This window comes from Microcebus murinus, chromosome 14 (genome assembly GCF_040939455.1).
Source record: "Microcebus murinus isolate Inina chromosome 14, M.murinus_Inina_mat1.0, whole genome shotgun sequence".
NCBI lineage: Eukaryota > Metazoa > Chordata > Mammalia > Primates > Cheirogaleidae > Microcebus > Microcebus murinus.
Window position 1 is genome coordinate 50974960 of NC_134117.1, and position 23673 is coordinate 50998632.

At 39.9% G+C, this 23673-nt stretch overlaps 1 protein-coding gene across 4 annotated transcripts in view; it reads left to right on the forward strand.

The window, feature by feature from the left end:
- MYPN (myopalladin) overlaps positions 1-23673 on the forward strand; it is an 87811-nt gene that overhangs the window by 60935 nt on the left and 3203 nt on the right. For 2 of the 4 annotated variants that reach the window (XM_076010032.1, XM_012762696.2), the window contains exons 12-18: positions 6361-6582; positions 11473-11622; positions 12925-13007; positions 14181-14307; positions 16191-16398; positions 18168-18333; positions 22046-22179. In XM_076010032.1, the coding sequence (XP_075866147.1) occupies positions 6361-6582; positions 11473-11622; positions 12925-13007; positions 14181-14307; positions 16191-16398; positions 18168-18333; positions 22046-22179 (1090 nt within the window). Of the gene's footprint in view, positions 1-6360; positions 6583-11472; positions 11623-12924; positions 13008-14180; positions 14308-16190; positions 18334-22045; positions 22180-23673 lie in introns of those variants that run through there. The other 2 variants (XM_012762694.3, XM_012762693.3) reach the window with 1 other exon arrangement.

Consider the following 23673-nt stretch of genomic DNA (forward strand, 5'->3'; position numbering starts at 1 on the left):
CCCAGATGACCCCTAGAAACAAAGCTCTAGATTTCCCTGCCCATATGCTGTTTTCCTTACAGTTCCTACCTCTTACTTCCAGTAGAGCCATGGATATTCAATATTATGCAATTATGTTATATATTGGGAAACTTTTACTGAGTGAGCTCTTTTGAAAATGTGCTGTTTAAAGTCTTTTAAAAATTGATTTTAAATTATTAAACAGAAGCAGAATATACTAAATATCGCTATAACTGAGTATACTTTTCATATATTATTTCACCAAATCACATATATTTCTGGGAGTCAAATACCAAGGCCACTATTCTCTTCTATCTTCTAGATAGAGAAACTGAGGCACGGGTATCTAGAGCTGTGGTCTCCAGGACACTTGCACATTTTCCCTGAAACTCTGCCGCCTTTTTCTGTTTTATGACAATTACCTTCAAGCCCCATAAAGGTTGCTCTGTCTAATGCAGACTTGCTTTCCTATAATTCTGTCATCACATTGTGGTTGTTAATGCTTCTAATTGTCATTGAAATCAGAGCTGTATTTGGCCAATGTCGTTTACAACTGAGAGGGAGCAATTAGAACCCTCTAAAAGTGATACCAGCTCAGCATATGAACTGTTGGATTTTACTTTTATAGTTATTCTGTAGGTAGATCCAGGCTAATCCATTGCCCAAGTCTAGGGGAAAGAAGGGTTCTTCTCCTAATTACCTGAGATGTGAGTACGAGTAAACAAACTTTCCCTGAGTTAAGTGCCATAAACCCAATAGAACTCCCTTGTCTTAAACCTCCATGAATTTACTTCCATACTAATAGCAGGAACAAGGAAAGTCTCTAAAAGCATCTCAGTCCTCTCCACCTGAACCTCTGTGACGTGTGTCAATCTTCTGAGAATTATTATTCTAAGAATCATTGTAGTTGGTTAATTATAGAATTGGTCTTAGACTTCATTTTATGCCATGGATAACAAAATCCATGCTGCATAATGAAATTCAGGAAACTAAGGAGCTGAGATGGAATGCTTACATTTGGTTGGCAGTGTTGACTCTGAAGGAGTTTTGGGAAATAATATTACAATATTGTTTTGTTTTTTTTTTTTTTTTTGAGACAGAGTCTCGCTTTGTTGCCCTGGCTAGAGTGAGTGCCGTGGCGTCAGCCTAGCTCACAGCAACCTCAAACTCCTGGGCTCGAGCAATCCTTCTGCCTCAGCCTCCCGAGTAGCTGGGACTACAGGCATGCGCCACCATGCCCGGCTAATTTTTATATATATATCAGTTGGCCAATTAATTTCTTTCTATTTATAGTAGAGACGGGGTCTCGCTCTTGCTCAGGCTGGTTTTGAACTCCTGACCTTGAGCAATCCACCTGCCTCGGCCTCCCAGAGAGCTAGGATTACAGGCGTGAGCCACGGCGCCCAGCCTACAATATTGTTTTGTCTGTTACTGTCTTGGGAAATGATAGTCAAAATGTCACGATGAACTATCTAAAATGTATGTGGCCCACGTTGGTGAGGTTAAGAAGAAAGTTAGCTCAGAAAAGTGTGAGAACACTAGGCAATTGGAGAACAATCAGATAGAAGCACTGTGTATTGGTGGTTGTCTATACCTGCAGTCTGGAGACACAGGAATGGAGATAATCTGTTTTCTCATTTCCAAATCAGCCTACACATGTGGGAGGGGGAGCAAATGATTTCCTCTGAAGAGTATGCATTTGTTTCCACTTTATTTTGCTTTGAAAACATTCAGGCCCAGAAAGGTGAATTCTCTTGCCCTGTTTTAGTCCTAAGTGAGTGAAGAATAAACTGTCCTAGAACATTTGTATGGTCTAGCATTACCACATTGTGTTGAGCACGAAAATAAATCAGAAGTCCTCTAATGATGAGTATTACTGATTAGGAAAATATTTCCTCCCCAGAACTCAAAATTATAAATTATGTTTTAGAAAATGAGTTTTCTGTGACATATCTACCACTTTGTATTTCTCTGTTGTAGTATTTCAGCGTTTACCCTCTAACATGTTTTATATATTAATTAGCAATTAACATTTGTTGATTCTTAGAACTATGTAAAATACAAAGGTGTCATCCTTTCAGATGCTCATATTTATTAAAATGTTTAGCTTTCTAAACTGACAATGAAGTGTCTTTGGGCTGGGGATAAGCCTAGAGAGAGGTTTCTTGGTGTCTCGATTGTAGGCTGCATCATTTCTTATTTCAAAGGGTGCCATTCATCACTGGTAGATCTTGATGGGACATCAACAAAAACCTAAATGGTTTAGGTTAATGGGGTGAATCTGAAAGGCCAAAGGAACCCAGGATTGTAAAATGTAATGGAGCCTTCGTGATGAATCATTTTAATTCACACATGACTTAGCATGATGTTCTGCACCCAGTAAATATTTGTTGGCAGCTATGTTGATTGTTAATTTCCAATCTTCATGCCCCCCAATCTAATATCTTATTCTAACTTTCCTCCTTGACCTCATTTTTCTGGAAACCTTCCATCTCTTTATTCTGTTCACTCACCCCCTTGCTTTTTTATTAATGCTTCTTTAAAACTCTCTGCAGCACCCAGATACTGCCCTGTATGACAGAGGGAAAAAAATAAGTACCTAATTTTTGTTCTGCCTTTTGTTCACCTAATCTCCTTCTCTAAGCTGCTCAGTCATTTCCTCTATTTAAATCTTACCTCTTTTATCTCTTACCATGAATTCTTTATGACAATCCTCTTTTGTGAGCAAATGGTTATGCCATCCACTCTTTTCTAATAAGAATTCCACGGTAGCCTTACATTGCAGATTGTAAGGTCACTGGCTTTACGCTGCCCACCTTGAGCATTGCAGGACCCTGACTGCTGGGATAGTGAAGTGTCCCTTTGTCCTCTGCCATGGGTCCACCCAGAATGCACCAGCCATGAGCTTCCTGGGGGCTGGGATTGGGGGATGTCTTGCTCACTGCTGTGTCCCTGTTACGACTGGCACAAAGTAGGTACTCAGTGAACATTTGCTGAATTAACATACAATTATGGCATTTACATTAGTTGCAGATAGGATAATGAAACTTTTAACCAAGTAGAAAAGTTTGGATTTGTTACATATCTATGGAAAATATCTCACTTGACTATACAGATTCTGATCATAGCTAATTATGGGTACTACCCAGTATGATATCTATCCATTTAAATAAGCTGATTAAAATGACGAAAACTTTTTAAAACATGCTGAAACTAAGCAAATGTTAACTGAACTTTTTTTTTTTTTTTGAGACAGAGTCTCACTTGTTGCCCAGGCTAGAGTGAGTGCTGTGGCATCAGCCTAGCTCACAGCAACCTCAAACTCCTGGGCTCAAGCGATCCTCCTGCCTCAGCCTCCCGAGTAGCTGGGACTACAGGCATGTGCCACCATGCCCGGCTAATTTTTTCTATATATATTTCTATTTATAGTAGAGATGAGGTCTCGCTCTTGCTCAGGCTGGTTTTGAACTCCTGACCTTGAGCAATCCGCCCGTCTTGGCCTCCCAGAGAGCTAGGATTACAGGCGTGAGCCTCCGCGCCCGGCCTGTTAACTGAACTTTTAAGTATAAAGTAAATCTGTGCATCTTTTAGTAATTGTTTATTCTTAAGTACAAAATTTGGATTAAAAGTATTTTTATACAAACTCCTTGAAGGTAGAGTCTATGTTTTAAAGAATGTTGCGGTCTCAGTGCCTATAAGAGTATTTAGCACATAGTAGGTACTTACCAAGAATTTAGCAGCAGGGACAAGGAGTAGGCTATGAAAACTGGTTATTTCCATTGAAGGCAATGAGTGATCTTTAGACAAATAGTAAAAAGTATGTTAATCTTCAGATTTATCTAGGAATATTTTATCTTCTGTCTCCAGAATTTTGCTGTCCCTAGAACAAAAGCGAGAACATTTTCGCTAATACACAATACTTTCTTTTAGTGGACATCATATCCAGAAAAGGTTGGGAATACTTTGAGCAGGTTTTCCAGCTGGTTTGATCCTATTTGATTATTGGCCCCTGAAGCCCAAAGTTAGCATCCAGGGTAGAGGAAGCCAGCGGTGAACTCAGGCAGTGAGTGTTGGATCATGGTCCCTGCCTTGGCAATGCCATTTCTGATTGAGATGTGTCATTACACTGTGGTTCTCAACAAAAGGGAAACCCTCTCTACCAGTTTGAAGAAACTCTTCCAATTTAAAGAAACTTTCTGTAGATGTGTCCCAGAAATCAAATGTTTCAAGTTGTCAAATTATCAACCTTAAAAGGATTATCTTTAAAGGAAAACACAAATGGTTCTATTTTCAAGTGGCATATTCTTCTGAAACAAATATTTTTAGCTTTTTATTTTCTTCCATAGAGCAACTGTAAATCTATGCAATTTATGAGCCTGGAAAGGATGGGTCATTTATCATTGATCTGATTACTAAACAGGCCAGATTTACAGAAAAAAATATATTCTTTCCTTTGAGTGCAGATGTCAACTACAAGCAACTGACACACAAACTTCTGTTTTTACTCACAAAGGAGATGAGGCAAGGGGAAATGGAGAACATAGCATAAATTCAGTATTGGAAATTTAAAATGCACATCCACTGGTAGTGGATCGGTAGTGAAACCTTTGTGCAAAACAGTACAGAAAGTTTAAATTTAACTGAAACATATTGCTTGTGTTTGCAAATTTCCGTATGAAATCTGAGCCATGTCATTCATATCTTAAAGTGGCAACTTTGATTTATGTGTAGTAAGAATAGTTATTTTGAAGATAAACTATCTCTTAGTTGCAAAGCACTACAAAAAACATCAATTACTGCTTTGGGGAAGGTGTGCATCTTTGTTTACATCTCAGATGTAAACTTTCTGTGTTTTAGCAACATGCTACATACCCCTGCCATACAGTTGCATAGTTTCTTTGTTCCTGTGGCTGGACTTCCCAAATATTTAATGAATCTTTCACACCAACTCCTTGATCTATGTATTCTTATTTTGTTGCTCATCTGCAATTTATACATTATATTACATAGTTGATACATTAAACAAGTATCTCTTAAAAAGCAATTTTATCATTATCCCCCATTATTCCTTTAAATTTATCCAACGGGGCTAATTTTTCTCCTGCTCCTGGCAATGTCAAATGCAAGGCAATCTCATAACCTTTTGGGTCACTTTTAGTTCCTATCAAGTTGCATGGTTACTTTGTTGCAAAATAATAATCTCCGCCTGACATGGTAGCTCACGCCTGTAATCCTAGCACTCTGGGAGGCCAAGGCAGGAGGATCACTCAAGGTCAGGAGGTCGAAACCAGCTCTGAGCAAGAGTGAGACCTCCGTCTCTACTAAAAATAGAAATTAATTGGCCAACTAAAAAAATATATATAGAGAAAAAATTAGCTGGGCACGGTGGCACATGCCTGTAGTCCCAGCTACTCAGGAGGCTGAGGCAAAAGGATCGCCTGAGCCCAGGAGTTTGAGGTTGCTATGAACTAGGCTGATGCCAGGGCACTCTATCCCGGGCAACAGAGTGAGACTCTGTCTCAGATAAATAAATAAAATAATAGTCTTGATCCAGTAAGACATAACTTCTTGTCCTTATAGTAAACAACAGTCTGATCCTTATTCAAAAATAAGACCCCACACCCCATGGGCTACTGCAAATGGCAAACCTAAAGCCAGGAAGGAAATTATGGACAGCTTCTCTCTTTTTGGCTCCCTGCTCCACCACTTCACTAACTTCTGTCCCTGATTCCTTCCTTTCCCAACCCTAGAGGAACCTAAGTTGACCCCACATTGGCTTTGTCTTGTATATGGCCCATGTGTGCATGACGGGAACCACAGCACGTCCTCTGTCCTAACACATTGCGTTGGTTTGTTGTGAGGCGAGCAGAAGGATGCAGTGAAGGCACATGTGGAATTAAGGGAGACTTATTCAAGACAGGTTTTCCTCAGGTACACAGATGAGAATGTCCAGGTGAGACAGGAAGTTGTGATGCAGGCATGTGCCAGAATGCAGTTCAGAAAGCTTCGCCAAAATAACTCTATAGGCAGTTCTACATGTTGAAAAGAACACTACTAATAGTTATGGAAATTATATGTCATCTTCACTCCATTCCCTACAGTATTCTACTGGGGCTCCAGGTTCAAGGTCAGGAATCAGGACTCACTAAGGCAATTTGGTATTAGAGACACTATAGAAAGAAATTTCCTTTAGTGCTCCACGGTGAGAAACTAGAAATAAAACATGCCTGGTTTATTGGAATTCCATGGTGTATATCTAACATCTGAATCTTAAAAAGTCGCATCCTCAATTACACTGATAGACATGTTCTTCCTCACCACATAGAAGTTGAAACTGAAGCATGTTTGTCACTTTGACAGGAGTACAAAATTTCAAGCTTTGAGCAGAGGCTGATGAATGAAATAGAGTTTCGCTTGGAACGAACTCCTGTTGATGAATCAGATGATGAAATCCAACATGACGAGATCCCCACGGGCAAGTGTATTGCTCCCATCTTTGACAAAAGACTCAAGCACTTCCGGGTCACAGAAGGCTCTCCAGTCACATTCACCTGCAAAATTGTTGGGATACCTGTTCCAAAGGTAGGGGATGACGACCAGACAATTGGCCATGAAACTATAGACAGTGTCTTCAAGAAAGTCTTTTGTTTTACACTTTTCTTTCTTTTTTTTTTTTTGTATTTTTATTGTATTTTTATTTTTATTTTATAATTACATATATTCTTGGGGTATATGTGATATTTTGATCCATGCATACAATGTGTGATGATTAAAGCAGGGCGATTGGAATATCCATCACCTCAAACATTTACCTTTTCTTTGTGTTGGGAACATTACAATTTCTCTTCTAGCTATTTTGAAATATACAATAAATTTTTATTGTACAATTTTATTGTAAAATTTTATTGTACAATTTTATTGTAAAATTTTATTGTATAATCTCCCTACTGTGCTACCAAATACTAGAACTTATTCCTTCTATCTAACTGTATGTTTGTACCCATCAACCATATCTCTTCATCTCCTTCTCTTTCCTACTTTTCCCAGCCTCTGGCAACCACCATTCTACTCGCTACCTCCATGAGATCAATTTTTTTAGCTCCTACATATTAGTGAGAACATGTGGTGTTTGCCTTTATGTGCTGGGCTTATTTCACTTAACATAATGATCTCCAGTTCCCTCCCTGCTGCTGCATATGACAGGATTTCATTCTTTTTATGGCTTAATACTATTCCATTTGTATGTGTACCACATTTTCTTTATCCATTCCTATGTTGATGGACACTTAGGTTGATTCCATATCTTGGCTGTTGTGAACAGTGCTGCAATAAACATGAGAGTACCAACAGAGTATTAGCATTCCCCTTTCTCTACATCCTCACCAGCATTTGTTATTTTTTTGTCATTTTGATAACAGCCATTCTATCTGGAATGAGATGATATTTCATTGTGGTTTTTGATTTGCATTTCCCTGATGATTAGTGATGTTGAGCATTTTTTTATATACTTGTTGGCCATTTGTATGTCTGCTTTTGAGAAATGTCTATTCAGGTCTATTCATGTCCATTTTTTAACAGATTATTTCCTTTATGCTGTTGTGTTATTTGAGTTCCTTATAGCTTCTGGTTATTAATTCCTTGTTGGAAGGATAGTTTGTGAATATTTTCTCCCATTCTATAGGTTGTCTCTTTACTTTGTTTTTTTGTTTTTATTTTTTTTTTGAGACAGAGTCTCACTCTGTTGCCTGGGCTAGAGTGCTGTGGTGTCAGCCTAGCTCACAACAACCTCAAACTCCTGGGTTCAAGCAATCCTACTGCCTCAGCTTCCCAAGTAGCTGGGACTACAGGCATGCGCCACCATGCCCGGCTAATTTTTTCTATATATTTTTAGTTGGCCAATTAATTTCTTTCTATTTTTAGTAGAGATGGGGTCTCACTCTTGCTCAGGCTGGTTTTGAACTCCTGACCTTAAGTGATCCTCCTACCTTGGCCTCCCAGAGTGCTAGGATTACAGGTGTGAGCCACCACACCCAGCCTACTTTGTTAATGTTTCCTTTGTTGTGCAGAAACTTTTTCATCTGATGTAATGCCATTTGCCTATTTTTGCTTTTGTTGCCTGTGCTTTTAAGGTCTTACCAAAAAAATATCCAAGCCAATTCCTATAGCATTTCCCCAATGTTTTCTTTTAATAGGCTCATAGTTTCAAGTCTTGCACTTAAGTTTTTAATCCATTTTGAGTTGATTTTTGCGTATAGTGAAAGATAGGTATCTAGTTGCATTCTTCTGCATGTGGATATCTAGTTTTGCCAGCACCATGTATTAAACAGACTGTCCTTTCCTCAATGTATGTTCTTGGTGACTTTGTTGAAAATGAGTTGGGTATAAGTGCATGGATTTATTTCTGGATTCTCTATTTTGTTCCATTGGCCTATGTGTTTGTTTTATGCCAGTACCATGCTATTTTGGTTACTGTATTTTTGTAGTATAATCTGAAATCAGGTAGTGTGATGACTCCAAGCTTTGTTCTTTTTGCTGAGGATTTCTTTAGCTGTTCATGATCTTTTGTGGTTCTATACGAATTTTAGGATTGTTTTCTCTATATCTGTGAAGAATGTCATTGGTATTTTGATAGGTATTGGATTGGATTTATAGATCACTTTGGATATTATAGACATTTTAACAATATTAACTCTTTGAATTCTTGAGCATGGGATATCTTTCCATTTTTTTAATATGTCCTCTTCCCTTTCTTTCATCAGTGTTTTATAGTTTTAGTAGTAGAAATCTGTACATCTTTGGTTAAATTTATTCCTAGGTATTTTGCATTTTTGTAGTTATTGTAAATGTGATTGCTTTCTTGATTTCTTTCTTGATTGCTGTTAGTGTATACAAATGCTACTGATTTTTTTATGTTGATTCTGTATCCTGCAACTTTACTAAATTCATTTATCAGTTCTAAGGATTTTTTATGGAGTCTTTGGGTTTTTCTAAATATAAGATCATGTCATCTGCAAACAAAGATAATAGACTTCTTCCTTTCTATTTGGATGCCCTTTATTTCTTTCTCTTGCATAATTACTCTGGCTAGGACTTCCAGTACTAGTTGAATAAAAGTGGGTATCCTTGTCTTGTTCTTGATCTTAGTCTAAAGGCTTTCAATTTTTCTCTGTTCACTATGATTTTAGCTGTTGGTTTGTCATACTGGGTCTTTATTGTGTTGAGGTATGTTCCTTCTACATCCAATTTGTTGAAGGTTTTTATCATGAAGAGGTGTTGAAATTTATGGAACGCTTATTCAGCATTTATTAAAATGATCATATGGTTTTTGTCCTTGATTCTGTTGATGTGATGTATCACGTTTATTGATTTGCATATGTTGAACCATCTTTTCATAGTTGGGACAAATCTTACCTGATCACGGTGAATTATCTTTTTAAGTGTTGTTGAATTCTGTTTGCTAGTGTTAATATTTTGTTGAGGATTTTTTTCACCTATGTTCATCAGGGGTATTGACCTGTAGTTTTCTTTTTTTGTTGTGTCTTTGGTTTGGGTATCAGGGTAATGCTGGCCTTATATAATGAGCTTGGGAGTATTCCCTCCTCTTTAATTTTTTGGAATACTTTGACTAGAATTGGTATTAGTTCTTTTTTAAGTGTTTGGTAAAATTCAGCAGTGAATCCATCAGGTCCTGGGCTTTTCTTTGTTAGGAGACTTTTTATTACTGCTTCAATCTTGTCACTCGTTATTGGTCTGTTCAGGTTTTGTGTTTCTTCATGGTTCAATCTTGGGAGGTTGTATGTGTCCACGAATTTATACATTTTTTCTAGGTTTTCCAACCTCTTGGAGTATACCTGTTCATAATAGTCTAATGATCCTTTGTATTTCTGAAGTATCAGTTGTAATGTTTCCTTTTTCATCTCTGATTTTTATTTGGGTCTTCTCTCTCTTTTTTTAAGTTAGTCTAGCAAAAAAATGTATCAATTTTGTTTACCCTTTCAAAAAACTTTTTGACTTTTTGTTGATTTTTTGAATTTTTAAAATTTCAATTTCATTTATTTCTGCTCTGATCTTTATTATTTCTTTCGTACTAATTTGGGGTTTGGTTTGTTCTCACTTTTCTAGTTCCTTGAGATACATCATTAGATTGTTTATTTAGAGTCTTTTTTTTTCTGATGTAGATGTTCATTGCTATACACGTCCCTCTTAGTAAGAAAGTCTTATCAGACTCTAGTGGAGTATCTACAAAGAGAATGAAAACCAATACTAGAAAATTAGAAAAGCCTTGGCCAGGCCTGGTGGCTCCTGCCTATAATCCTAGCACTCTGGGAGGCCAACGTAGGAGGATTGCTTGAGCTCAGGAGTTCGAGACCAGCCTGAGAGTGAGACCCCATCTCTATTAAAAAAAAAAAAAAAAAAAATTAGAAAAAAAGAAAATTAGCAAAGCCCAGATAATTTGACTAAAAAAAGACCAGCCAAAAAGAAATCAGACTTATGAGTAAGTTAAAATTTTAATAAAAGTTTAAAATAAATGTCTTAGTCATGATAGTATATTTGGGCTATTGACTCTCTTAGTCATCAGATTCACCAAATTGTTACTTTTCTATTTAATATCTATTGAATATCCACAGGGTGTCTGTTGTTGCACAAAGTAAGCTATATTTGTATCATTACTATTAGGTTGGTAAATGCCAAAAATGTCATATCATTATCACTGGCTGCTGAAAAATCTTATGAGTCACCAAATTTTTTGGCAGTCAGCAGAGAGAAGGATTTACACCTGGTGAGGCTGTTGCAGGGGATTGCTCTCCGCTCTACTTTCATAAACATTAGCAGGGTGTTACCATTATGGTTAGGTAACCAGGAAAAGCAGAGGACAGCAGCTGCAACCAGTACTTTATCTTCTCTGTCTCTGAGAGATCTCCTTGATGCATGTAAAGCTAAACATGAAAATATATATATTTAAATTTTGGCTAGATGAGAAATTTAGCAAGTTAATCGTATCCTCATTCCACTTAGTACAACAAACCATACTATGCTTTCAAGCAAGGTGAGCTAGTCTAGGTGCTGAGATCTGCAACTCCAGGAAACTTGAGCTTGTAAATAGGGTAATGGGAAAAGATCTAGGCTCCTGCTTTTCATTATTTTGCTTAAGACACATCTGATCCTGAGGGTGGCTTTTGAACTAATTATGAAGTGCAAATAGTAGTCAAAAGCCCTTAGTCCTAAATTATATTGGATTTTTTTTTTTTTTTTTGCTTAACTACTGTATAGGTAGAAGTAGAGGGGCATATTATACCATCATTTTGAATATGTTTTATAATTTTTTTTCCAAGTGCTTTGTAAGGGGTGGGTCACTTATTGTAGAGATGGCAATTGGCCCTCACCTCACCCTACTTACTCCCTAGATCATTATCCTCTAAAGATAATGGACATGCAACAGTGTATTTTCTCCTTGGTCATCTTTCATCTCAGGTTTACTGGTTCAAAGATGGGAAGCAGATTTCTAAGAGAAATGAGCACTGCAAAATGAGGCGAGAAGGAGACGGGACATGTTCTCTGCACATCAAATCCACCACCAGTGATGACGATGGCAACTACACCATCATGGCAGCCAACCCCCAGGTGGAGACGCAGGGTTCCGCGCTGTGCTGCACTCTGAGGAAAGAGCAGTTGATGTCATTGTGAATGAGACCCTGAGAAGTGCGGGTTACTGAGGATTGCTGTGGAAAATGAATGAGAAGCATTGTGATTGTGTGTAACTAGAGCACAGCATCACAATTTAAAAGACTAGTTAGCCACTGATGGGTCACTCAGTCCTTCAGCCTTTGTCAAGAGACATTTATACTGTCTCTTCACTCTGTATACCTCCCTGGCCTGTGGGGCTGTATCTTATGTTTATCCATTCATGACTCTCTTGGAGTCAATGAATCATTCTATCGATCATTCTATCAAAGAAGGATCTGTCATTTTTTGTTCTTTAGAAAATAGGCAAATTACTTTGTAAGGCTTGTGAATGTCCCTCAAACTCATAATGTCCTCCTTTTTGATTGTTTTGTTTTTTAACGTTGGAAGTCCATAATCTTCCACTTTCCTTTTCTGAATGAGGCCATGCCTTAAAATTCCCCTAAAAGATATGGCAGAATAAATACCTTCAATTACTATTTGAATAGGAAGTACAGAACTATAATTTCCACTCTCATCCATTCTTCCTATTGAAATGTTAGTTTTGAAGAATCTTTGTTGAGGGAAATATAAAAAAAAAATATTTGGCCATGCTCTCTGCATTGTGGCTGCAAATAATGTTAAGTACGTAAGAATTCAAATTCTCTTACATTTGTGCGGTTCATTTCTCAACTTCAAAATGAAAGTCATTACAATACTCTTAAAAAATCTCTCCTCCTGGAATATTTTTTTTTTTTTTTTTGAGACAGAGTCTCGCTTTGTTGTCCAGGCTAGAGTGAGTGCCGTGGCGTCAGCCTAGCTCACAGCAACCTCAAACTCCTGGGCTTGAGTGATCCTTCTGCCTCAGCCTCCCGAGTAGCTGGGACTACAGGCATGCGCCACCATGCCCGGCTAATTTTTTATATATATATCAGTTGGCCAATTAATTTCTTTCTATTTATAGTAGAGACGGGGTCTCGCTCTTGCTCAGGCTGGTTTTGAACTCCTGACCTTGAGCAATCCACCCGCCTCGGCCTCCCAAGAGCTAGGATTACAGGCGTGAGCCACAGCGCCCGGCCTCCTCCTGGAATATTAACAGTGATGAAAGAAGCCATATTATATTGTTTTTAGTCCTCTCCCCTGAAGTAAAACTCATACTAGTTAGCCAAAAGTTTCATAATGTTCTGGTCTGGAAAAATTTACACCTGTTTTTAAAATGTGGGTTTCTTCTTATTTTAATCTTGTTCATTTTCTGTTTTTCAGGGGAGAATCAGCTGTTCTGGCCACTTGATGGTACAGAGTTTGCCCATTCGCAGTCGGCTAAGCCCCTCTGGTCAGTCTCACAGGTAAGGACGATACGAATCCCCCTTCTGGCCCCCTCCCAGGCACTAAGCCTATCCCCCACAACGAGCACCAAAGTATTAGATCTACAATATCAGCATCACCTGGGAGATCGTTGGAAATGCCTCCAGGCCCCAGCCCAGATCTACTGAATCAGAATCTGCATTTTAACAAAATCCCCAGGTGGTTCACAAGCACATTAAAGTTTAAGAAGCAACCACTTTTAATGGTTCAAAATTTGTAAGCTTCAGTAAGTAGCACCTGCACACACAATATATAAATCAGACCCTTTGAATTAAATTACCATCTTTTGTTTAATAAAACAGAAACCTTTAACGATTATATGTATATGGATGGAATATTTTTGCTGTTGCTGTTGTCTCCAATGTAGCAAGCAATTGGTTTTCTTTCTCTCTGATTTTACTAATCGCTAAGAAGAAAGAGCCTGGCTTTCCCCTGGAATCTTATGGTGCCACAAAGTCTTAGCAAAGCATTCCATAGCTGCTGACACAGATGAATTAAATGTGACTTACTAAAGGAACAAAAATAGTGTCCCATGTTTCAGATACAGTATTTCACCACGGTTGCAACTATACCTTCTTCTTCTTCTCCTTTTTTTTTTTTTTTTAATAACAGCTGTTACTGTTGGCCAGTCTTATCCAGTTTAAGTTCATGGCCATCTTTAATGGTCTGCCATAATTTATAGCCAGGTTAAATTTTATTACTCAAAGACACAGTGATTGCAGCTGCCTTGCTCTGGGTAATAAACAGGACTTCTCTTTTGGCTCTCATTTGAAGTTCAGATTGAATACTGATTTATTTGTTTATTTTGATGACTTTTGAACAACTGGTCAAACTCAGAGCAAGGGGAGCTGAGCCACTTAACCCAGAATGACTTCAGAGAGAAAGAAGCTAAAGCCTGTTTATTAGATTACAGATCTCCCGAGGTAATCCTACAGTGTAGGAGATGCTCAGCACTTTGTGTTTTACATCAGCTCCATACCATTATTTATTATTTATTATTTGCTGATGGTCCACAATCCCTTTCTCCCTAATAACAACAACAACAAAAAATCCATTCTCCAGGTCCTATAGCCATGCCTAAATGCCTGTGGTTATAAGTTTATAAGTTGGTTTCTATGTTTAATGCCTGAACCTGAACATGCTCGTTATTATAGGGGAAGGTCCCGAGTTCAAGAAAGAGACAAAGAGCCCCTACAGGAACGCTTTTTCCGACCACATTTCCTGCAGGCTCCTGGGGATATGGTAGCTCACGAGGGGCGCCTCTGTCGACTGGACTGTAAGGTAGACTTTAGCATCCATCCTTGGCTCCAGATCTGTTCATATTTTGCATTTTTTGCATTTCTTTTTGTTTATATTTGTTTTGTGGTATTTCTTTTTCAGGGGAAGATGGGATGGGGAAAGGAGAGAGATTGCTTCCCCTCCCCCCCCCATAAGGCTCTTTTGGAGCATTTAATATCAGATAAAAATTTTTATAAAACTTTTAAATTTTTATATCTTAATAAAAATTACACTGGTATTGTATCAATTTGAAGATAACCAAAGAGGTGATATACAGTAGCTCCCCTTTATCCAAGGGGGATATGTTCCATACCCCCCTAGTAGATGAGTGAAACCATAGGTAATACTGAACCCCATGTAGAGTATGTTTTTTTTCAATTTGACAACTGAGATGGCTATTAAGTGACCAATGAGTGGGTAGCATAGACAGCGTGAATATGCCGGACAAATAGATGGTGAGAGATTTCATTATGCTACTCTGAATGGTTCAAAATTTAAAACTTATAAATTATTTATTTCTGGCATTTTCCATTTAATATTTTCAGACTATGGTTGACCTCAAATAACTAAAACCTCAGAAAGGGGGGAAGGGGGTACCACTGTAACTCTGACATTTTCCAAATGGTGCCTGGAAAGCCTTTATTACTATTAATATAAAGCCAAAAGTGTGATTTTTGCATCCTTGAAGTGAACTGTTCTGAGATGTAGCCTTTTTTTTTTCTTTTTCTTTTTAATGAGACAGAGTCTTGCTCTGTTGCCCAGGCTAGAGTGCCGTGGCGTCAACCTAGCTCACAGCAACCTCAAACTCCTAGGCTCAAACAATCCTCCTTCCTCAGCCTCCCAAGTAGCTGGGACTACAGGTGCATGACACCATGCCTGGCTAATTTTTCCTTTTCCTATTTTTAGTTGCCTAGCTAATTTTTTTTCTATTTTTAGTAGAGATGGGGTCTTGCTCTTGCTCAAGCTGGTCTTGAACTTCTGAGCTCAAGGGATCCTCCCACCTCAGCCTCCCAGAGTGCTAGAATTACAGGCATGAGCCACTTCGCCCGGCCAAGGTGTAGCCTTCTAAAAAATTATAATCATGAAAATGTGGCTCCAAGGCAGTTTATGAGAGCAGAAGCTAGTTTCTCATAATAACCAACCTCCATCACCCTTAGCTATTCTCATTATAATTTTTCAACTAGGCTTTAGTTGTGCAGTGTAGGTATCTCTCAGTATGAAGAGCAACTTAAGTCACCCTTTCTGCCCCAAAGATATAGGATGCTATAGAAGACTTAGATGCAAATTAGTGGAGGTGTGAGGTTAAACATTCATAAAAAGCCCACTTCTGTAGGTGGTTCTTATTCTCCCCGTGGCTGCCTAAGTAATATTCGGGTTGACTAGGGATTTCCCCCTCCCTAAACTCTAAAAGATTCCAGTGGCTGGGTCCCAGCCCCAGAGATTCTGATTTAATGAGGTGAGTGGACATCATGATTTTTAAACACTTCCCATGTGATTATAATATGCAGCAAAGTTTGAGAACACTGGTTTTTCTCTTGGCTACCTCTTCTTGCTCATATAATCAATATATCTTCTCTGAAATTGATACTGCAGGCCTATTTTAACTATCTCTTTAGCTTTTTAATTCTCATTTACTCAGATCTAGAATATAATCAAATAGGTTAATCATGACCTGAATTGGGGTCAAAATATCATACAGTTCAAGTTCATGCAACCATTCATACAGACCCCTCTTTCTCCCAATGCCCCTATGGAGAGGTTTCTCACCACCGGGTGTTTTCTCTCACTATATATTTGGTGCCAAACAAGGATGAAGGATTTAGCCACCAAATAAATCTGCCTGTCATCAGTGTGCCATTTGCCTCAGCTGTCCTGTTGTTTATTAGGTGAGTGGCTTACCGCCCCCCGAGCTGACGTGGCTGCTCAATGGCCAACCTGTGCTACCAGACGCCTCCCACAAGATGCTGGTCAGGGAAACCGGAGTCCACTCCCTGCTCATCGACCCGCTCACTCAACGGGATGCAGGGACCTATACGTGCGTTGCTACCAACAAAACGGGGCAGAATTCTTTTAGTCTGGAGCTCTCTGTAGTAGGTAAGGTTTGCTCCTGGAACCCCTGCACATAACTCCCTCCAACGTTATTGCCCAAATATGCAGAGCCTCTGGCAGAATTCTGTAGTCCTTTGCCCCACTGAGTTCGATCTGTTTCCCTTTCACTGTGGTAAGGGCCATATTGCCTACAGTGGTTTCAAAGACACGTGGGCAATCTAAAACTGTAATATGGTACCTTTTGCATATTACTCATACAATAAATGGGAGCCATTGTAATAGGTAATTAACCAGTCAATTGACTGTCACTAAATTCTGGTTATTTGCTCTGTAGTCCATTATTCCTGGAACATACCAGGCTCTTTCATTTCCCCCTGAGCTTTCATGCCTTTGCACCAATGGGCCCCGTACCTGGAATGCCCTTCTCTGCCCAGCTGCTTCCTACTCACTCTCTCAGGCCTGACTCAGAATGTCACTGTCCAGGCACAGCAGATCCACGGACACAACTCCTTTCTAAACTTGTTCTGGCCAAATAAAGCCTGCTCTGTGTTTCCCAGACACTTAGAAAAGGGGAGATTCATAGACTACTTAGGCAGGGGTCCTCAAACTACGGCCCATGGGCCACATGCAGCCCACTGAGGACATTTATCTGGCCCTCCGGGTGTTTTTGCCCCCACTGCCTGTCCTGCTTAGCAGCTGACGCATGTGTGGAATGTGCGTCGCACTCTCCAACAGCCCTCCAACGGTATGAGGGACAGTGAACTGATCCCCTGTTTAAAAAGTGTGAGGACCCCTGATTAGAGCCTTCTGTGTGGTTGTTTACTTCTTTGCCTCCCTGAAGAGATGCTGAGCTTGCTCTTCTGTGAATCCCAGTGCCTGGAACATGGAGGTGCTCAACACAGGTTGAATCAATAACTAAACAGATAAAACGTTATAAGATGATGTGAATAAAACACTGGAATGCCCATAAATAAAGACAATAAGACATTGTCACCTGGGTGGTGCCAATCCTGCAGGGCAGTAGTCCAGCAAGAATTAAATGTCCAAACATAGACATCCTGGTGCTGGGCTTTCTCCTGCTGTCTGTGTGGCCCTTTAAGAGAATCAGGGTGGCTTCAGCATGCTAATCCCCTCCCAGGCTAGTGGCTGTGTCCCCTGTGTATCTTTTTCCTTTTCACACTCTTACTTTCTTCTCATAAACAGAGTAGGGAGAACTCTGCAAGGATACATTGATTTCATGCTTTTACCTTTTTTTTTTACCACTATTTTGCTAAACAGTGACTTTGAAACTCTGAGATGTGAGGTGTCCTTATTTAAATTTGTTCTGGCCAAATAAAGCCTCCTTGGGAAGCATAATCTTATGTTTTGTTTTGTTTTTAAAAAAAGAAAAAGTATGATTCTGTAGGTGTGAGATTTTTCAAAATAAAAAGTTGAGGGAAAATTAATATATCTCCTACAAACTAAATTCATCCAAAAAAAGAAGGGAACAAAAGGGTCTATTTCAGTAGGTAGAGTATATTGTTTCTGAAAATTTACCATTAAGCAATAAAAGAGACCAGTCCCAGCATTTACATCCCGTGCGTGCGACTCAGACCCTCGAGTGCGGTCTACCATGGGATGTGCAGACATGGTGGCCCCATTTCTTTTCTAACCTCTGTGGAGCTCTCCTCCAGGCAGTGACTCACCTCACTAAGAGGCGCGAGGGTCTGACGTAGTGTGTGGCCCACTCTTCGAAATTCCACAACTGTAGCGAGTTTGAGGCACGAACCTCAAGGACTTACTGTTCAAATGAGAACGCCTCTTCTCTTTTTCAGCCAAAGAGGTGAAGAAAGCGCCCTTGATCCTGGAGAAACTGCAGAACTGCGGTGTTCCCGAAGGCCACCCGGTGAGACTGGAGTGCCGCGTGATAGGCATGCCCCCGCCCGTGTTCTACTGGAAGAAAGACAACGAGACCATCCCTTTCACCAGAGAGAGGATCAGGTACAGCAGCTGCCACATCCACAAGAGCTAACACTGTCAGGGGACTGGTTGGGCCGCCCAGAGAAGTCTGCAGCCCCTTGGGTCTGACACAATGCGTTTGAGTGTCACTGACCTCATTGTGTGTATCAAGAACTTACTCCTTTTTTGTTGCTGAGTGGTAGTCCATAGTATGGATGTCTCACAGCTTTATTTTTTCATTTTTATTTCTTTTTGAGACAGAGTCTCACTTTGTTGCCCAGGCTAGAGTGAGTGCCGTGGCGTTAGCCTAGCTCACAGCAACCTCAAACTCCTGGGCTCAAGCGATCCTGCTGCCTCAGCCTCCCAAGTAGCTGGGACTACAGGCAGGCACCACCATGCCCGGCTAATTTTTTGTATATATATTTTTAGTTGGTCAGTGAATTTCTTTCTATTTTTGGTAGAGACGGGGTCTCGCTCAGGCTGGTTTCAAACTCCTGACCTCGAGCAATCCGCCCGCCTTGGCCTCCCAGAGTGCTAGGATTACAGGCGCGAGCCACCACGCCCGGCCCCTCACAGCTTTAAAACTTTAAATTTTAAGTTTAAAAATGTACAAGGAATTTATGAAGATCTTGCATATTTTTTGTCTTGTGTCCTAACATATCTCTGTCATGTTAGGACCTAGAAAACAAAAAGCTAAAATAAAACAAAACAACATCAAGGCAGTTGTACTCTTTTTACATCCACCACTAAATGGTTGTTTTTAAAGTAAGCTTAAGGATCCAGTTTTTAAGTTGGGTGCCTCTGGCTTGGTTCTCCCTAACTGATCTTATTTCTTTGCCATTTTGGTTTTGTGCCACGAGGGGGCGAGAGAGCAAAGGTATCATAGCTTCTGGACAAAACTGCTGAGAATGCTATCTCCACAGTAAACTGAATGTGCCCCAGAGGACGTTGTAGCTGTTAGGTTTTACAAATATATAGTGGTTTTTCTCTGGTAAAACTTAAGCGAGAACAGAGAATATTCTTGAGTTAACACTTCCATCTAAATTAATGTAACATGTTAAACCAGATTGAATGCATTACTACACTAGGTAAAGTGGCCTGATGTCTCCCTTAACGCGTTGACTGCCACACACAAAAAATATTTTCCTTGGGGCCATGGTATTTTATCATGAAAATAGAACAAAAACTTCAAAAACAAAATGATCCTTTCCAATTTAAGGGAAAAACTGCTATTTTTAAATTATTTTCTTTTTTTAAATAAAAAAATGTAATATAAAAACTTGAAAATTAGTAAAAAGTAATGTGTAAAGTAAAAAGTAGTATGTGTAAAAAGTAATGTGAAAACCTGAAAAATAGTTCATAAAGGCAAAGTGTTTTTCTTGACTTGTCAGGCTTAAGTGTAATTTAAAGAAAAACAATATTTATTGATTTCTATTCATTTAATCCACATCTTTAGAATTAAATTGTCAATATTAATTGAAACAATAAGAACATTGACATGTAAGATTTTCACGAACCAACTGCAGAGTTTTGCCCAGGTTTTGTTTCACAAGGCCTCAGGCTCAAAACTAGCATGAGTTAAATACAACTCACATGGCGGTTAATGTGTTAAACTGAGGGTCTAGTATTTTAAATATGGTTGAATTAGGCAAAAAAGTCAATGTCTGGAAATCACATTCCCAGTCAAGGTTGATTGCTGGGGCTGGGTGATTGCTCAGCCTCTGGAATCTAGGGACCAGCTCAGCTTAGTTATCACTTCCCCAGGGAAGATAGCCTGGTAGGTAGGGATGGAGGTGGGGGTGGGCAGGAGAGTGCTAGCATCCTGAAAGGGGGAGGGCCTAAGATTCAAAGACCACTACCCATTCATACAGAATCTTCCCCTCGCTTTTGGTGAAAAGCTCGCCTATAATTTTATGGTACATACAGGACATTCTGATATGTTGAAGCCATAGTTACTGGTTTCTGGAAAGCCATACATCTGGGAATACCTGAATAGCCATATATATATATATATATATATATATATACACACACACATAGATATATAGTGATATAGAGATGGATACGTATACAGGTGCTCTTCAACTTACAATGGATTTGTCCAGACATAACCCCATCATAAATCAAGGAGCATACTGAATGCATATTGCTTTCACACCATCATAAAGTCGTAAAACCAAACCACCCTAAGTTGGGAAATGTCTGTATATTACTGTGATTATAACTATGTTGTAAGTATCTCTGGTTTTCATGTCACTGATTTATTTCATGTGATTTATTTCTATATTTTTATCTTTTCTTTCTTACTAAACTTAGGGACTCTTCTAGATAAGGAATTTTTGTCATATTTATCTTTGCACCTTTAGCTCCCAAGACAGTGGCATTCAGCATTGCGCCCAACATTGTAGTCAATAAACATTTACTAAAGAAATAATATGGCCGGGCGTGGTGGCTCACGCCTGTAATCCTAGCACTCTGGGAGGCCGAGGCGGGCGGATTGCTCGAGGTCAGGAGTTCGAAACCAGCCTGAGCAACAGCGAGACCCCGTCTCTACTGTAAATAGAAAGAAATTAATTGGCCAACTAATATATATAGAAAAAATTAGCGGGGCATGGTGGCGCATGCCTGTAGTCCCAGCTACTTGGAAGGCTGAGGCAGAAGGATTGCTTGAGCCAGGAGTTTGAGGTTGCTGTGAGCTAGGCTGACGCCACTACACTCACTCTAGCCTGGGCAACAAAGCGAGACTCTGTCTCAAAAAAAAAAAAGAAAGAATAATATATCAAAGAACAAATGGGTTAAATAATTAAACAGAAAGTAAAAGTAGCCAAAGTGTTAGGGTAGTGAGATTGTGATGGATATTTTATTACTTTATTCTTGTTATACTTGTCATTACTTTATTGTTGTTTATTCTTATTACTTTATACATTCTTGGGTATATCATAATAACTTTCAACAAAAAAGAAAACACTTGTTCATCCTTTGAGTTCAGGAAGCTATTGCTCTTACCTCCGCCCTGCAAATGAGCTGTAGCAGCGTCCAGAAGGGAGCTTGGAACTATGTATGGTAAGGAGGCCAGGCTAACAAGGGATTAAGGGAAGATGTATTCCTGTGGTTTGGATGTCTGACTGCATATTGGAATCACTGGGAAGTTTCTAAAAATCCTAATGCTTGAGTCCCAGCCTGAGATTCTGATGTGGTTATCTGGGGTATGGCCTGGGATTCCAATGTACAGCCAAGGTTGAGAACTACTGATGTAGAACAAACAGAAAGAGCAGGCTGATTTTCTCCTCAACCAAATTAAGCCAGATGCTGCACATGCCCGGCTGGTTACTTGAGGAAATGGCATCTCCATGCCATCAGTCCAGCCATCTCCGGGCTCTCGTTTTGGTCTGCTTTCTCATAGCTTCCTAACAAAGTTCTTGTTGAAATCTCCAAGTTTGTTTGGAAAAGAGATTTTTCTGGACTTTGGTTGTGAAAAGTCAGGGTAACCCTGGCGAGGAGTACAATTTCAGTGGACTTGGAGCAGTGCGAGGGCTTCGGCGGGTCTCAGCCCCCGCTGTCCTCCTCCACTTAGCACCACTAGGTTCATTGCTGCTCTTTTGTAACTTCTCTCCCCTTTTGAGTTTGCCTTATGCTTAGTTCCCCTTTCTTTCCTCTAGGGAGGAAAAGCTCTGAGAATTTCCCTGAGCCCTAACCTTGCCACGGATGCTTCTGCCCCCAGATAAAATGCGGGTATATTCTTTCCTTTCTGCAGTATGCACCAGGACACAACAGGCTATGTCTGCCTCCTCATTCAGCCAGCCAAGAAATCAGACGCTGGGTGGTACACGTTGTCAGCCAAGAACGAAGCCGGCATCGTGTCGTGCACTGCCAGGTTGGATATATACGGTAAGTGCAATGACGTCAGTTGAACATTGTAAAAATCATTTTTTAAGGATAGGTGGAGTAAGTGAATTGAGTAGACTGTATTATATTTTTGTGCTTTAGGGATGGATTTTTAAAGTCATCTCACCCTGGTTACCTCAGGGCTTTTGCACACTTTTACATTTTACTATGAGAGCTTAAGCTTCTTCCAAAAAAGAGCTTCTAATACTAGGAATTACAGCTAGTCCAGAGTTTACACATGCTTGTGCTTCTGAGCAACCTGCACCTTCATGCTGTCTCCTCGCTGCCGCAGGCCACCCACGGCCTGCAATCCCTGGCAGAATTTTCCAAACCCCATTCATTCATTTATTCCTTCAACAAATGTGTGTGTTGCTCCAATCCCCACCCCCCATCTGACTTCTCTAATAATAGAGAGCTGTCCTAATAATAATATCAAATGACATTTGTACAGTAACTTAGAATGAACAAAGTGGTTCCCTTGGATCCTCCAAGACCCGTGAGATTACTGTAATTGTTGTTACCCTCATTTAATTCTGAAGAAACCAAGACTCAGTGAGGTTAGTGACTACAGCTGGGAAGCACATCTAGGTCTTTGTGTCTTTTCATTGAGCAACATTTCCAATTTTCAAAAGGATCTAAGAGATTAATTTTTATTAATGCATTTGTGCACTCTGTTCCTCTCCCCTACACTTTTTGACATTAACTGGTATTCTTGGAAGCATAGTCCTTAACCCAAAAGAGTGCTTCTTTTTTTCTCTCCTTTTTTAAAAAACAATTGGTTAGAATATCAGTCCCCAGCCTTTTTGGCACCAGGGACCAGTTTCATGGGATGGGGGAGGTGGAGCTCAGGCGGCGATGCAAGCTATGGGGAATGGCTGTAAATACAGATGAAGCTTCACTCGCTTGCCCTCGCACTCACCTCCTGCTAAGTTTCATGGAAGACATTTTTCCACAGGTTGGGACATGGGGACCAGGACAGAGCTCAGGCAGTGATGCACAGCCTGGTTCCTAACAGGTCACAGACGGGTACCAGGCTGGGAACCAGGGTACCAGGCCCAGGGGTTGGGGACCGCAGGGTTAGAATATGAATAAGCTTCATATTCATAACTGGTTTAACATGATTAACCAGAATAACAAATAAGAGTAACTTTGTCTAGAACCTAAGACCCCTGCTATTTTTAGAGGCACGCCAGGAATTCCCTTTATTTGGTACCATACAGGAAGGCCCTTCACCCACCGTTGTTTCTACATCTAATTTTTGGAGGAAATATATAGCTTTCTGATAATTTCCCCTTGTCCTTAGGCTTGAGAAGAAATTCAACCATGAGAGCTGACAGTAGTATACTTTTCCCTGGGAATGCCAGGGGAGACAGAGGCCAGTGATACGTTTCTTAGTCTAGGCTAAGTTCTTAACCATGTCCCGGTCTTCGCCATGTCAGAAGGCAGTAGGTCTCCAACTGAGAAACTCAGTTCCAATAAGCCCAGGAACTGATGACT